This window comes from Chenopodium quinoa, unplaced genomic scaffold (assembly GCF_001683475.1).
Source record: "Chenopodium quinoa cultivar QQ74 unplaced genomic scaffold, ASM168347v1, whole genome shotgun sequence".
Lineage (NCBI taxonomy): Eukaryota > Viridiplantae > Streptophyta > Magnoliopsida > Caryophyllales > Amaranthaceae > Chenopodium > Chenopodium quinoa.
In genome coordinates, this window is record NW_018745403.1 from 580,832 (window position 1) to 597,887 (window position 17,056).

At 35.8% G+C, this 17,056-nt stretch overlaps 1 protein-coding gene across 1 annotated transcript; it reads right to left on the reverse strand.

Annotated features, from left to right (window-relative positions):
• Nucleotides 1–6,108: 6,108 nt before the first annotated feature.
• Nucleotides 6,109–15,661, reverse strand: LOC110713026. Its single transcript, XM_021891493.1, has 7 exons — nucleotides 15,261–15,661; nucleotides 14,774–14,904; nucleotides 14,360–14,397; nucleotides 13,655–14,265; nucleotides 12,542–12,622; nucleotides 8,530–8,592; nucleotides 6,109–6,447 (listed from the first exon to the last, which is right to left on the reverse strand). The coding sequence occupies exons 1-7, from the start codon at nucleotides 15,312–15,314 to the stop codon at nucleotides 6,391–6,393; spliced, it is 1,035 nt and encodes a 344-aa protein (XP_021747185.1). The 5' UTR covers nucleotides 15,315–15,661; the 3' UTR covers nucleotides 6,109–6,390.
• Nucleotides 15,662–17,056: the final 1,395 nt, after the last annotated feature.

The window sequence follows — 17,056 nt, forward strand, 5'->3', positions numbered from 1 at the left end:
AAAGTCTGTAATATAGTTGGTATAGGGTCCATCAGAGTTCGGACACATGATGGTAAATTCTGTATGTTGAACAATGTCAGGCATGTTCCACAGGTCACAAGGAATCTGATTTTGCTTAGTCTTCTTGATAGAAAGGGGTTCAGTTTTAAAGGTGAAGGTGGAGGGTTGTATGTCTACAAGGGTTCAAAGGTAAATCTGAACGGGAGACATTGTATGTGTTGTAAGGGTCTACGTTATCTGGTTCTGGGTCTGATGTTGTCACATCGTCTGTTTATGGTAATGTTGAGAAACAGGTGGAGCATAGAGTCACTCTAGATGGGGGTGATGGTCCACGTCTGGGAAAGATCAGCCAACATTCACAATCTGAGTCTAAATCTGAAGCATCACAGTCTTCGTCGTTGAAATCGGGTCAACTTAATTTGGCTCTTGGTCGACATGTAAGCTTTGGGAACTCTCCCCAAAGGCACGGTTGAGAAGACAAGGTGGATTTTGCACTATATGTTGGAGAGGTGGATATATTTGAGTCGTCCAAGGGAGGTATTGCTTGTGCTAGGAAGAAGCATTGGCAAGCCGACTGTTTGAATCTGAATCTGCAAAGTAAGTCCTAAGGTTGCTTGGACTTACAAACTATTAGAAGCTGCTGGTATCCTTTAGGGGCTAATCTGGTGCCCGACGAGGCAAATCTGGTCTGGTGCTCGACGAAGCAAATCTGAGCAAGGAGAGTCCGTTTTTGGTTTTTTGTTTTTCTGTTATATCCGTTTGTTTTCTGGTACATTTGGCATTGTGATCAATGCATCTGATCTGGTACATCAGTTTTATTGTGTTGGGATTCAAGTCAAGGTGGAAATTTGTAAGAAATAGAGTCTTGTATCGGGAGCTAGGAAGTTTAGGAGCTAGGAAGTTTGGAAGCTAGGAAACTCGTGTCGCAAAGATGGGAAGGTGCAGTGAGACACACCCATGTCTTGAGGAGACATGGGCTTGCCTCGATGAAGAAGTCGCAAAGCTGGGAAGATGCAGCGAGACACGCCCATGCCTTAGGGAGACGTGGGCGTGCCTCAACGGAGAAGATGAGCAATCGCACTGACACACCCAGGGCTAAGCAATATTATCCGAAAACCCAAACCGTAACCAAACCGAAAATTAGGGTGCCCGTTCCGATAAGCATAACGATTCGAGTACTCGATCCGATAATTTGTTATAGGGTATGGTTATTGTGTATCATTTTAAAATTAACGGTTATCCGATCCAATCCGATAAGTAATTTTTTCTTTTTTTTCCTACTTAAATCTATTTATCCAAAATCGAAACTCTTACTTTACTTCATAATCACTTCATAATTTAAATGACTAATAATATTATTAGTAATTTGTTCATGATCATCATGTGGTATTATTGTTAATTAGTGTTGAATAATATCATAAAAATTAAATTTTAAAGTCTAAATTTTCATTATTGGATATCATATTGGGTACCCGATAACCTATCCGATAATCCGGGTACCCAAAGTTCGGGTACCCGAACTTATTAGTTCGGTTAATGGATATTATTTTTAGTGTTATCGGTTATCGGGTACCCGAATCGTTAGTGTTAACGGTACGGGTACCCGACCCATGCTCACCCCTCAAAATTTGACACGCCCGTGTCATTTTGTTTTCAAGCTACTTCTTTGCTACTGATCCAAGGCACGCCCATGCCCTGTGTGACACGCCCATGCCTGGGGGGTTTTTGGCCGATTTTGAGCAGTTTGTTCGTGGGCCTTATTTTCTTAATTAAGGCCTTTCATTCCTAACCTAGGAGTTATTATAAATACTCCTAGATTATTTCCTAGCCATGACAATCATTAGTTAAGTGATTATTCAGAAATCTAAGAGTTTTTTGTGTATTTCTCATATGTGAGTTCTGAGAGAGATAACATTAGAAATTTGAGAGACAATCAATCTGTTTCCTGTGATTGGTCTCAAATCTATTCTAAATCTGTAATCTGATTTCCCCAAGATCAATAAAACTATTACTCTCGCCTGCCCGTGGACGTAGCCAACACATTGTTGGTGAACCATGTAAATCTGTGTATGTATTTCTTGTTAATTTTACATTTAATATTTGTTCTTTCTTACATCCGTTATAACAGTTCAAGTGAGAATCATAAACTTAGGATTCTAATTTTACCAATAAACAAAAAGAAAAGATGGTGCAATTGGATTGGCCGCATATATTTATGAGTTTGAATACAACTCTACTCAAGGTAAGAACAAAGAAGCTAGCTAAGTTGCATGAACACCTAAGTTAGAGGAATTTTGCATGAACACCTAAGTTAGAGGAATTTTGTCTTATCAATGAGCTTCTTAAGAATCTTAACTATATATATATATATATATATATATATATATATATAGTTTGAAAAATGAGTGCAATAGACAATAATGTAGCCATTCTTCGTCTTTTTGCAATAGGTTCTAGCTTGTTTGGTCTCTATAGGCATTTGGCAAGTTCCAACAAGAAGATAAGAGCATAAGACTTTGCATGTTTTACACTAATTAATTTTCTTAACTATTGGTGAAATATTACATTATTGGTAAATATAAATAAGTAAAATACAAGCTTTCTTTCAAATTAATTATAGACATAAGTGATTAGAATTTTTCCCCGCTCTTAGACTACTACAACATCTGACCTGATCCATTATATATCATTTGTTTCATACTCTCATTCTCAGGCCTTTAGCTAACAATATACAGTATTTAATTACTCTTTACAAATATTTAAAAAAAAAAAACAATCAAAAAATAGTTTTTTGATTCTATTCATTGAGACAAATATGACAAAACCTAATGGATATGTTTGTTCTAATTAGTAATTTTTTACTCATGGTCATAGTTTTTCTAGTTTGACTACGTGCATTATTGAAATAAATATTCTTAAAAGTACTTTGTATGTTTTTATACATTATTTTTTTCGCTTTTATTGTAAATGATATCTTAATATTATGTGGAGTAAGATAATGTTAATTAGTGTAATAGGATGGTAAAATTTCTAGCTAGTTATGTTATAATTGGATAAGATCATGTATAATGCACAATAAGCCAACACCTCCTACAAATTATTGTGCACCAAACAAACGGATGACTTATAGGTGTCTAACTCCACAGGATAACAACATGATTAGACATAATAATAAGTTAAAATTTTCATTTAAACCTAACCATTAGCTCTTCTAGCTTGTTTCGTGACCTTTGTTTTCCTACAACCTAACACTCCTTTGATTAGACATACGAGTTTGATTATTGTTGCGTGTTTGAATTTATCTTCAATTACAATGAAGAAATAATGGTCCATTATGAGTAGTCCTCTATAGTTTTAACTTCCAAGAGAGCACTTATGATTAGACTATTAGATGCATGACATTGCACCATATTACGCGTGAGATGATTGATTTATTTGTTTGGAATTAATAGTTATGATGGCTGACAGTGTATTATTAACTAAAGTCGTGATTATTAAATTTTTATTGAGGGAATAAATTTTATCATCTTATCAAGCTATCATCAACGATGTGTTAATTTGCTATAAATCGTGATTTGGTTTTATAGTCATAAATTGAAGAGTATTGGTAGTAGTCGTAGTAGTATGTTAATGTAATGTATGAACTTTTTAAAAATGTATTGTACGAAGTATATGATAACATGAACAATATAGTGCAACAGATCGTATTATCGTTCATGAATGTGCCTATGTAGAGCTTACTGAAAGAGGGACTTTAATCACCATATATATGCATATACTGAACTATCACACAAGATTTTATACGCACCGATCATATGCATATGAAATGCATGAGAATGATGCTTAAGACTTATGAGGTAAACTTAACTCTAGTATTAAATTAACAACCTCTTGATTTTGATTTGCTTATGCAATAATGCAGTAAATTTGTTTCAAGTACCAAAAGAGAAACCTCTAGTATCTTTTATGCTCGTAATTAAATTGTTTCGACTAATGAATTGTTAAGAATAATGAACCAATATCATCATATTCTTGTTAAATCATAATCAACTATAAAATACGAAGTACTCCGTATAACCTAACAAGCATGTTCATCACATAAATATAATCAATTCTAGCTAGGTACGAAGTGTATTATTTTAGGGCAAGTTGGGACAAAGTTTAAATTGATTAAAATAGATTTAATGAGCAATCTTATTTGGTATAGTTTGAATCTTCAATCCGTTTTTCTTGGATAGGTTTATTTATCAGGTTACCATACATCATATTCATAACTTCATAAGCATAGAAGGGGCTTTGGTACAATTATTACAAATGGGGTGTATGAGTTGTCCTACACTACAAACGTATCACTATAGTCTATAGAGAAGAGTTTTATTGACCAAACTATAATTTGGAATCTATTTTGGTATTCCATCTATCACTTATATACACTCCGAAAGTTTAGAGTAGACATCAAACCTGCCCATTAATAATAATAATAATAATAATAATAATAATAATAATACACTCTGGAAGTTTAGAGTAGACATCTTCTTTTCTCTTTTTCTTCATTGGGAGATTTAGAGACAGATGTCGTTGCTTTGCTTAAACGAGTACAGAAGTTCTCCAAGGGTCAGGATATTGGGTCTCGAGCAGCATCTCAGATATTTGTTAGGATTAGTTTTGTTATATTTAGAGGAGTGGGGGGGCCAGATTGTTTCTCGGCTGCCTACTAATTTATGTAAATCTTTTGAGGTTTTTTTTGTATATAATAATAATAACAATAACGCAAATTCTTATACGTGGCTGACCACACCATGTGGCCAACTATCATAGAGGTTATTTCGTTAGTGTTATAAGAGTTACTCGGTCAGTGTAATAAGAGATTACGTTGTTATTTTACAAGCGACCACATGATGTGACCAATCTCACACAAAACGCAACTGCTATGGCACAATCTTTCCAAAGGAAAATTCCAGTATTGCCAACAATGCAGTGACCCGTAGAATGTTTTTGGTTATTTCAAATATACTGTTATTACAAGCTGCCTCACCAAACAAGATAACTAAATTCGTTTTGGCTTCTTGAGTTTCAAAAGTTACTAGAGTCAAACATAACGAGCAGCATCTGTCTAACCATACCAAGTACATTCAGATACCTTGGACTATACAAGTCATACGAGTCGACACTCGAGACTCTAGCACATACTTCGTACTGATAAAGGTCATACAATTTAGCCGTCAACATAGAAGCCAAAGGGTTTTTATCAACCATTTTAGTATTTTACTTCCTAAGTTGCTACTTGCTTTAGACATCTTTCAAATCTGGTACGAGGAATAAGTTTAATGAAAAGTACAGGGCTAATTATATTCAAATAATATTCTTAAAAAAAATTACAAGTGAAGAAACACTATCTTACTAGTGTAATATGCCCTGCCAATGTATAGTGCCATAATTACAACATACCGATAGAATTAGAATTTGCAATTCCTTTATTCTACTCCTAGTCTCCTACCATTACAAAGGGTGGATGATTAGAAATAAAAATTAAATAAATAAATAAATAAAAGGTAAAGAAAAAAGAAGTGATAAATTTGCACCTTTTGGATGTAATTGTTAGCGTGTAAAATACACCCTAACAATTACATCCACCAGAAGACCACCATTAACAGCTGAAAAAACAACCCTACATAGTCGCAAGACTGCTACTAGCGAATGTTCAAAAGTGTATCTGAATTTTATCGATCTAGACAAAAGCAAAGCACAAAGCTCTCTGCTTATCTCGTCGTACTTGCCTGACCATCACAACCTCACAAGGCCACGACCATCACCCACCATAAAACCAACGACAATAAAGATAACAATTTCTAACATCTTTGATATAGGCATTGCCTTATTCATGTCAATACATACAATAGATATGGCAACAGTTATCAGGAGCAGTGACTGCAACACTCTTCATGTATCTGCCACATTTCCAGAAAAATCCACCTAATTCAAAAGCCAAATGCATACAGAATTTCTGCACCTTCACATGATTGAAGATTTAGACAGTTAGTTCCAACAAGTCACATTCACAGATATTGCTCGACAAAAAAATTGCACCGAACATGCTCAGAAATAAGCTTAGAACTAAAACAATCCTTGCCTTTAATTTTCAAGCTCAATTGCAAAATCATGGAAAAAAATTTCAATTATCATACATACATCAACTACTCATCTTGCCCAACATTACAAGCATGATTTATAAATGGTTGACGTGGGTAATCTTGACAACAGTATAAGGGTCTCTTATCAACCCAAGGGTGAAACAAAGTCTAAGAGTATCCATTGTGTTGATGAACAGCTGAATACAAGCCCAACACAGATTTTGCAACTGGATATTCTAGAAAGTTTGCAGATGCCAGCTTATGGATGCCGTCTAGATCGAGACACAAGGGATTGAAGTATCTTCTTTCTAGGCCCCTGCAGAAGATAATCAACATCCATCAATCACAAAGGAAAGCCTAATCAAGTAGTCATAAGATCATAGCCAATATTAACTGTCGTCATTTTCAATTTTCCAGCACAAAAAAAAAATATAGCATAAAGAAAGCATTTGGTTTCTCAGAAAGCAAAGAAAATCAGAATTCTTTGTTACTCTTCCTCTCTGCCCTTCCCTTCAAGTTTTCTCATCCAAACACAACATAAACGTAATTCATGGGATATGCTGCCCTCAGTAGAAAGGGGAGGGGGAAAAATTAAAAAAGACATTCTTCCCTACATCTTTACATCTGCATCTCAATTTATAAGAAATCAAATATCTAGAAGACCATCTATGCTACTACGAAGTAGAAGTATTAGAGATGCATTCTTCACAGACCACAGCAACAACTAGTGCACAAGATTCTTAAGAAAGGTCGTGACTGCTAAACAACGCCAGTGGGAACCCACTGCCAGTCCCAAGCCTGGATAAAGGAGGAGGGCCAGTGTAAAACTGTCACATCGCTTGACATGAGGCACAATGATTGAGAGTGGTACTAGGATGGGTGACCTCGTGGAAAGTCTTCATGTTGGTTCATGTACTTATGGGATTAAGGCGCTCAAGCAAGAAGCAATTCAGCCATCATAGCCTGAGTTGAACATTTATGGAAGAGCAGCTTTCCCACTCTTTCATCACAGATGGGAAGTTTCAAAATTTCCAGAAACAAGACGTAAAACAAAAACAAATAAAAAATAAGTATAACACTGTAAATCGAGAGTATTGAAGTTTTTCCAGGACCTCAAAGTACATGCAAAATCCCAAGTAAAATGAAATGAATCCATCGACTTGAAGTCACATGCAAAATAGCTAATATTCCTTAATCCTTACATATATAAAGTACACATTTGACAAAAATGGTTGTCCCATTATTAAGGGGCCGTTTGGTTTGGGATAATCAGGAAAGGGAAAGAGAATCAACAAGGATGATTACCTTAGTTATTGTTTGTTATGTCAATTCAATCATTCCCTTTCCCCACTTAATTACCCCAAAGTCCTCTACTCTCATTCCCCACCCCCCACATGGTATTTGCATTCCCTTTCCCCTAAGCCACCAACACCCCCACTGCTCCACCTGCACTAACACCCCACCATCATCGGAACCCTTCCCACCACTGCCCCATCAGCACCGCCGCTCTTCCGGTCTTCCCACCACTGTCCCGTCAGCACCGCCACCGCCCCACGACCCGAAACCATCGCTCGGTAGAAACCGCCTCCCCCCTAACCACTCATCCACCGACTTAAAATTTCATGAGCCACACGAAATCAACCACCCTCCACCTTAAAAACACACCACCCACAAGAAATTAACCATCCACCACTCTAAAAGTACCCATTCCAACTCATGAAATCAACTAGCTTTAGAGAGTCGCATCGGGTCGAGCTGGTCGGCGCAGCAACCGGAGGGAGAGTGTTAGTGGGTAGCGGGTAGCAGGAGGGTCATGGGTTGGCATAGGTGGAGAGATGCTTGAGGTGTGGTGAGAGTAAGGTTAGAGGAGAGAGATGGTTGAGGTATGGTAAGAGGAGGTTGAATGAGGTGTGGTTAGAGAAGGTGGAGTCTGAATGTCAATCCAAACAACAATTATAATCAAACACTTTTACTTTCCTTTCTCCTCCTTTCCCTTTGTTGATTCCATTCCGATTACCCCGTACATACCAAACGACCCCTAAATATACATTCCATTCTCTAGAGATACCAAAGACAAAAAGAAGTTTGTTTTTATTGTTAAAAAAAAGGGGTCTTTAAAGATACCAACTAGACACATGGATGAATATAGATTTGACTGGTGCATATACAATACATCTGATGTGTGTATATATTATCTGGGATTAAAGGTTCCACAGTACATTGTTGTTGTCAAGTGATTTGAAAGTGAGCTCAGCGTATTGCAAAAGAAAATGCCAAGAGACAGCTGACTTATACTTAATGAAAGGATGACAAGGATCTTTTATGAAACTCTACAGAATAGGTTAAAAATAAAAAAAAAATAAAAAAAAAAAAAGACAGGAGGAATATTGTGAATTACCATAGGTACACCCAATTCTTTCAAGTCATTGTCACCCAACTGCTTCAATGCATTCATGTCTATCTGTTCAAGGAAAAATTAAAATTAATCACATAATCAGCATACAAAATCCTAGGAAGGAGAAAGAAAAGGTTTTGATAGCACATAATACCAAGTTCCTTTGTTATTGGCATGTCTAAGTTGAGCACTAAAATATCCTATAATACCATCTAGATCAGACACAGATAAAAAAAATGCAGAGCTATAAGATATATGCTTTTGCTCTAATATGATAGATACAATACCACGTACTAGTGTTATAGTGTAAGTCATGCCACTCACTTGGATTAAATTTATAGTACAGGTAACATGGATCGCTTTTATGATAGGTACATATATCATATACTAGTGCTATAGTCATGCTACTTGGATTAAAATCATCTAATTGATAGTCCAGGTAACATGACTGATGTCAAGTAGGGCTTTTCAATCAACTAAATCAGGTATATATAGCCATTATTTAGCCAATGATGTCCTTTATCCAACATATGACAAACATATCCAAAAAAGGAACATAATGCTTTATCCAACCTGTATAATTTTACTTACTTTCCATATTTAAATTACTATGATAGTTGTCTAATTTAATCTCAGTACACTTTCCATGTCATTAAAAAATAACTTAGACAAAACCTACTCATCTTATCCTCTACATAGCTTATCTGATACAAGTTAGGTTTCCAGCAAAGCCCTTCTACAACGATTTTTTTTTTTTTCATATTTTTGAAATCCGGCACATCAAATAGGTACTAGGAGGTGTATAGGACAACAATGCTTAATTGGTTATTTGGTTTACCAAATCTCAATGGATGCCATGAAAGTAACTTTCCGACCACAAAAGGAAACATACCTTCCCTCTTTCGTATAATATTGACTAATGCCATAATTGAAATTCATAAATGACCAAATGGTATGATAATTCTGGTTACAAGTCTTCACATATGTGTATGACAGATAATTTACAAGAACTAAATGCATCGATACTACTAAGGATTAAAATAAAAACAGGCTTTGAGCTCAACCCAATAAGGTCAGGAAACTCTTCGGCTTAATGATAGGGTCATAAATGTGCATTATTTTTATTATTTAAACTCTTGATATTATAATGGGTTTTTACGGTTTAAGAGTGTTTTATGTAATTTTCCTTTTATAGACGCGGATTATTACTATTTTATTTGTTTTTAGGAAGGAGAATTTTGGCATCAAAATGGATTTTACTACTGCTCGAGATTAAAGGAAGTGAAACCTACAAGTTCATGACGACTCACACTTGTCTCAAGCCCAAAACTAATGAATTAAGTAAAAAGCCCAAGTGGGATTTTATGTCTAGCAGACCTCTGTTTGACAAAAGCAAAGAGCACCTCAATGTCCCAAACCCTCTCATCCTTCTTGCGGAAGCGGCAAAGGAAAATCTTGAGCATAATTCACGAGATTCTCAAATTATCGAGCGAGAGGAAATCATATATGAAATTGGAAAGTCATTGGAACCGTAAAATGTTGGAGAGGAAGATTTGGGTCTTTTGGATATCAATTTTGGTAACTAGTATCATTGATATTTTCTTAGTATCAAAATATGGTATTATGGCAGTAATTGGGTGTATCTTGGAGGGATATATAGAAGAAAATCCAATTGTCTAGCAGTAGGTTTTTGGAGGGGGCTGGTATCTTCTGCAAATTTACGAGCTTCGTCTGAATTTTGCGTGTAGCAGCAGCATCAAAAGCAGCAGCAAATAAAGGGAATTACACGACATCATCAACTCGGGGCAAGCAGATTCTTTTTACTTCGTGAGCTGGGTATATTTTAGTTTTATTTACCTTGCAATTGGTAGAGGTGGATCATGGATGATGTTATTTCTTAATATAAGTGGTAGCATTTGCTAAACTTTAATTGTAATTATTTCGTTCACTTACAGATTAGGTGGGTGATAGTAATTAGGATTAGATTACTAGGAATAATCCTATACAGCTTGTTGGTACTTTGTTACTTGAATTCACCACTGTTATTATAGTGTTGTCAGATTATGAAACTCTTCTTTGGAATTGTTACTGTTATCTCAACCCTTATCATGCTAGGCTAATTGTTCTTAAGGGAGGCCGGGAGGGAGATATATGAACTAATGAAGTATTGGATTATTGAACTGTGAGAACGGAAAAGTTATAATTTTTATTATTTGGCGATTATGCTTGTACTTTGATTGGATTGATACTCAATATTATTGATTATAACTAATTTAATTATACTTTAGACCGGCCAGCTTTAGTGTAATTGCATAGTTTTATTGCTAGTTTTAACTTGTGATACGCAATTGTCCTCGTTAATGCCATTAGTAGAGATTAGTTGTTAGATAAATGACTAAAACTTGTCAAATACCTAAGATTATACCCTTTAAGTTGCACAAACCGAGCTTGTGAGATAGTGGCTTAGGTTGACTACTTCTTAATTATCAATGCTGCTAATTAATCAAGTCTAGATTATTAGTTAGTTAGACAATAATCCAAGAGCTTGTTTGGTTTATTTGCAATTAAAGGAAGTTTTGAATACTAGTTTGTTTTCTCAAATTAGCATCAAAGTATATGTGAGGTTTATTTAGTTCAATGATCAATTAATATTCCAATACTAATATATGTCTACCAATCCCTATTTCATTATTCTTGATTTTAACGTCTTTTAGTTTTATTAATTTACTACTCTAATTATAATTTAGTTTGTAATTTAGTTCATTAGATCATATACTCTTTCAAATAGGGGTTTCTAACTTACATAAGTTAAAATTTGATAAATTCAATTCTCTGTGGGATCGACCCTAGCTTTCCCTACTACATTTTTAGGAGGTTATAGTTAGGTTTATTTTTGGCGCGACAATCGTACCACTTAAGCAACAAAGCTTGACCGAAAGGTAATAAGTGTTGTATGAGAACACCACAAAATCATTAACAATATGGAGAAAGCCATAATGTCTTAATCCCTATAGAAAAAGACAGCATGCATGACAACTAACCTAAGATGCATGAAACACAAACCTAACACCAAAAGTCCACATAAAACACTTCAGACATTCTTGGATTGAACTTAGCAAACTTTTGTTTCTTGAAAAAACACCTCAATCAATCAACTCTCTGCATTGTTATTCAGACTAGGCTAAGTGGAGACAGTGTTTAGGTCACATCTCATCTATTTCATGAAATATGGCTCAAAATGAATAATCATATTGAGTATCAAAACCCATGTCAAAAATCACAAAATATCAAAGATATGACGTGTAATTGAGGTGAAATAAAGAATATGAGCAACATAAACTCTCATTCAGCAGGGTACTACAATTTTTCAAGAAAACTATTTACATAAACCGCCATATGTCCCCTTAGCCCTCCATAATAAAACTTAAATCAAATTTTATTTCTAGATCCTCACTTTGGGTTTCCACTTTACAGTTTACGACTTTACACTGCCGTACTTTTCTCAATATTTTCTTACTCATTTTCGTCAACTATTATTTTATCAATTTTCTTTCTTTGCTCTTTTGTTTTATATGTTTTTTGGCAGATGGTTACATATGACGCTTTATATTATCTGACCCCAAATCATTTTGGGGATGAGGCTTTGCTATTGTTGTTTAAACCACCATATGTAACATGCGAACCTAATTTTCAGGACATTTTAATGTAATAAACCAAAACCTTTCCATACATAGCCTATTCAGATACCCATTCAAGTACACAAATCCCAGAGATAAGTAACCTACCTTGATGATTTCATATTCAGAATATGCTAACACAAATAATGATTATGAACCTAGTGTAAAAGGCAATTGCAGGTTTAAGCCTACTCATAGAAACTCAATAATTTTCCTAAAAAGTATGCAAATCTCCATCTCCTAATCTGAAGCTGAATAAGATACTCATACTATCTCATTCTGTAAGACTTTAGTGATCAGCAGTCAGATATAAAAAAATAAAAATAAAAAATACACACCTCCTCAGCCTTGAAATTAATGATGTACTTATCCAACCCTAGAGAATGCAAGAAGCTATCAACAGTGGGGAGTTCATCAACCTGCAAAGGTTATAATAGTCAACAAACAGAAGTAGGAGAACACAGCCCATAAGTCGGATCAAAAATCATCAACTTATGAAAGTATTCTTTCATAGTAATGGGTAGCATAATGCTTTGGTCTGTGGCATGTACAATTTCATAAAGGAGCAAAACAATCAGCCAGCCATCAAGCATCCTTTTTTAATCATCCCAATAAAAAAAAAGGGAAAAAAAGATCTTATCATATATAAAGTACATATTAATCTCTTATTCATCAAAAAAAAAAATTAAAAAAAAAATCAGGTTCCAAGTCCATAACAAACATGTCTAAACTCTAACTTAACATTAGCCTATCCTCATAAACAAGGCACAAAACCCAACACAATTGCTTTGGTAACTATTCTGTCCAGAGTAACAAAAAATACACTACCTAAATCAACAACTCTTCAGTGACACAAACTACTGAGTTGATTATCTATAGTTATTGGAAAATGCACAAGCTTCACCTGTTGACCTACTGTATCTGTTTCTAATCTAAAAATTACCACCCCTTCTATTTTCATGTGAAGCACGTCACAATAGGGAGCATGAACATCTACATTTGCATAAACAGATAAACACCAAAAAAAAAAAAAAAAAACCTACAACCATTAGGTCTATAAAAAGAATTTGCAATACTAGCATCATATAACAGTTCTTTAGAAATATTAACTATTAAGACACATACAATTTAGGAATATCCAATGAGTCCAAATGTCAGAAGGGAAGGGCATAAACATAGTATACAACAGTGGCGGATGCAAGGCTATTTAGTGGGGTCCCTTGACCTCACTTGAATATGAAAAAAAAAAAAAAAATCAAAATCTTATCGAATTAATTTTTTTTCCTATAAATTACTTATATTTTTTTATCAAACGAGCCCATTAAAATTTGTCCAATGTATTTTGACCCCGTTAAATATTTTTCCTAGATCCACCACTGGTATACAAGCTCTACTCTGCCAAACTCTAATGACACTCTAACGATTAAGGTAACATAGAATGCAACTCATACCGTGGATGTGATCTTGTGCATAATTCCACTCGCCTGAGAATAATGTGGAGGAAGAGGTACAGAAGACTTAACAGGAGCAACAGAAATCGAAGGTTTTGACAGAAAGGGTGAAGAACTGACAGGTCTTTGTGGACTAATTCTCATGTAAGAACTTGATCTCCCATCATCATATGCCCTTACTGCCCTTCTCTGCAAATCTTCCCTACTTCTTTCAGGAGATATCCCTCTATGAGCAGAAGAATGATATAGCCTCTCCGGGGACCTTCGTCTCAAATTGTCCAAAGTCCAGGAAGAATAAGTTCGGCCAGGGTCCGCTGCAGACAACTCACTTGTGTTTCTTGAGGAAGGATACCGCCCTAATATGCTAGCATCCCTCTGTTCAAGCATAGGGTGCCTAGGTATTCCAGTATTCCTCTGTTCATCTAAAGGATGTCGAGTAGTAACAGTAGACTCAGGAAGACGCATGGACTTACTATCTACTGAAGGTCGAAAGATCCTACTCAACAGTTTATCTCGGAGATCAAAATTACCACGTGCACCACTGTTCTGAGATTGACTTGTGTTTTTTTGCATCAATTTAAATCGAAGATCATCTTTACGAAGATGCGTATCTTTAGTGTTACAAAGGCAACATGGTCAGTAACAGGAAAATAAGCTCTGAAATACAGAAGGGAAAACACTCTAATGCACATAAAAGCTCGTTACCATTTAAGCTACTTGTGCCAAAGCCCTCCCCACGTTGCCTGAGAATGATAAACATAGGATATTAACAGCCAAACCCAACAAAGAAGACCTTAATTGATCAGACATCTATCCCATTTAGGACTAACTGCAATGTGCAAATCAACTATAAACCCCAATGGGTTGTAGATCATACATAATTGGCACATGTTCGATAAACCAGATACGGAGTATTCAAGAAAGCAACAGACAAATGAAGCAGTAGGTTGATTCTAAACAAAGGAAGCAGCAAAGTTCCTATTGAATTCAGGATGACATTCTGATGCAATAGCCATCTACAAGCACTACATAATACTTCGTATAAGTCGAGGAACTAAAACAACATCGTGATTTGTGAACTCTAAAACGTCTACTAAGGCAGGGGGCAAGGTAACGCACCGCTTATTGTACGGATGATATCTATCATCAGAATTACCACCCAGTCTATCTCTGATAGATCGTTTGCTTCCTGTCATTCCTCGGTCATTGCGAAACCCATCCTCCGACAAACCACCTGCCTTCTTCACCACCTACATTCACTCATACCCATTAATTAATCAAAATCAATAGCAACAACCCTCAAAAATCTTCAATCAACTGATATCAAGTTGTAATTATAAAATTCCATGTTTCGGCGAGCCTCGAGTTTTGCCAAACAATTACCATTGTTATATATAAACATCATTTCCTCATTTCTTCACCATTCTCCCCATTTCAAAAAAGTTCATATCTTTATTCACTGGTATTACTCAATTTCAGACAAATTTACCACGCTCGCAATCTCTCTTAAACAATGGCAAAAATTAACAATCAATAAGTAACTAAAACCCTATATTTGGGTTAAAATTTAAAATTGATGATTAAAAAAAAGCATGAAGAAATGTACCCGACCACCACGACCAAGAGTAACGGTAAAACCAGGCCTCGATCTTTCCGACATTAGAAATTCTCAAAGCTCTCAATAAATTATGAATCTCCAAAAAAAAAAAAAAAAAAATTAAGACTGAGAATAATTTTGATTCGAAAGCTGACGAAACAGAAGATTTATAGATTAATTAAACATTAAAATTTCCGAAGAGCGAGGAAGCTTAGAAGGAAGAGAATGGAAGTTGCAGTAATTTGGGAGAGATTAAAAATGGAGATTGATTTCGAATTTAGGGTTTTATTTTTCCAAATTTTTCCCCTTTTCTGAAAGAGTTTGAATGTTGGAACAAAGAGCAAAATGTTGAAGAGAGAGAAGGGGAGAGAAGAGGTGGTGATGCAATGGGCCTTGAAATTAATTTTATGTAGGCCCATATATAAGTTAGGCTTTAGCTCATATGTGGTGATGATTTTAATTTTTATTTTTATTTTGAAAAAATTATTCGGAATAATCTCACCTTTAGAATATTTATGAATGACTATGAATTGGATTCGGGCTGGATGGAGCTTCACCCGCATCCACCATCCGCTCCACCCGTCATCCGCATGCGACCCATCCATCATCCGCGGGTGAAACGGGTGGATCAGATGCTTAGAGAGTGATAATTATAATCACTATTCAAATGGTATAATACATTATTTATATAAAAAAAAAAAACCTTTTAATCAATTTTTAATTTAGAATAATAAACCACTAATTAGCTTCCAATTCCAAACTATAGCTGTTTCGGGGTTTTTTGAAGTGTCCTGCGGGAGAGTTACAATTCCAAGAATGTCCTTCGACCGCCTGTACCTGCAAAACCACGAAATCTCCGATTGGGTGGAGCTCCGCCTCCGATGATCAAGTCAGTGATGTACGGGAGGAAGAAAGTGCGTAAGAGAGTAATTACTTCTCGCATAATGGGATAATTCCGCAATTAAGATTGCTCGGTTTTTGTGTAAAATGTATTTATGATGGTATTGAGTGCCAATTGAATGTAAGTGAATTCTTTTTTAAGGAATTGAATGCAAATGAATCCCCCATAAATGAGGACTCTCCCACTATTTATAGTGGGGAGAATTGGTCCCCCATTTAGGGTTCTTAGGACACGTGTCAGCAGGGGATTGGAGCCCTGCTGACCAATAGCAAAATGCCACGTGTCGCGCTGCCATTGGGCCACGTGGCTGGGGTAATTTTACCCCAAACATTTGCCCCTCTCAGGTGCTGACGTGGCAAGGTGCCACGTGGCACCTGAGAAGAGAGCTGAGGAAATATATATATATATATATATATATATATATATATATATATATATATATATATATATATATTATTATTTTTTTATTTTTATTTTTTTGAAAAACCCCTTCAAATTCTAACTGAAGGAAGAGGAAGAAACAGAAGGGGAAAGGTCGCGCCCCTTCGCCTTCCGGAGCAACCCCTATAAATAGGGGAGAAAGCACACGAAGCTCATTTACAAACTTCGTGAAATTTCTTGAATTTTGAGAACATCCGGCATTTCAAAGCATCCGATACTTGAAATTCAGAGCACACGGAGACTTTATTGTTTTAAGAGCAGCCGGTTTTCAGACCGCCTGTGCAATTGCAAGCAAGCAAAAGTTTTTTGAGAGGGTACCTCAGAGAACCCAGCCGGTATTCAAACCGCCTGTGTCTTCGCAAGCATCCCCAAGAAATTTTTTGAGGTTTTCAACCCTTTACTCTAGGTACCGTCTCTATTCTTTCTTGCTTTTCCATGTATTTCCGTTTGAGTCTTTAGCTTG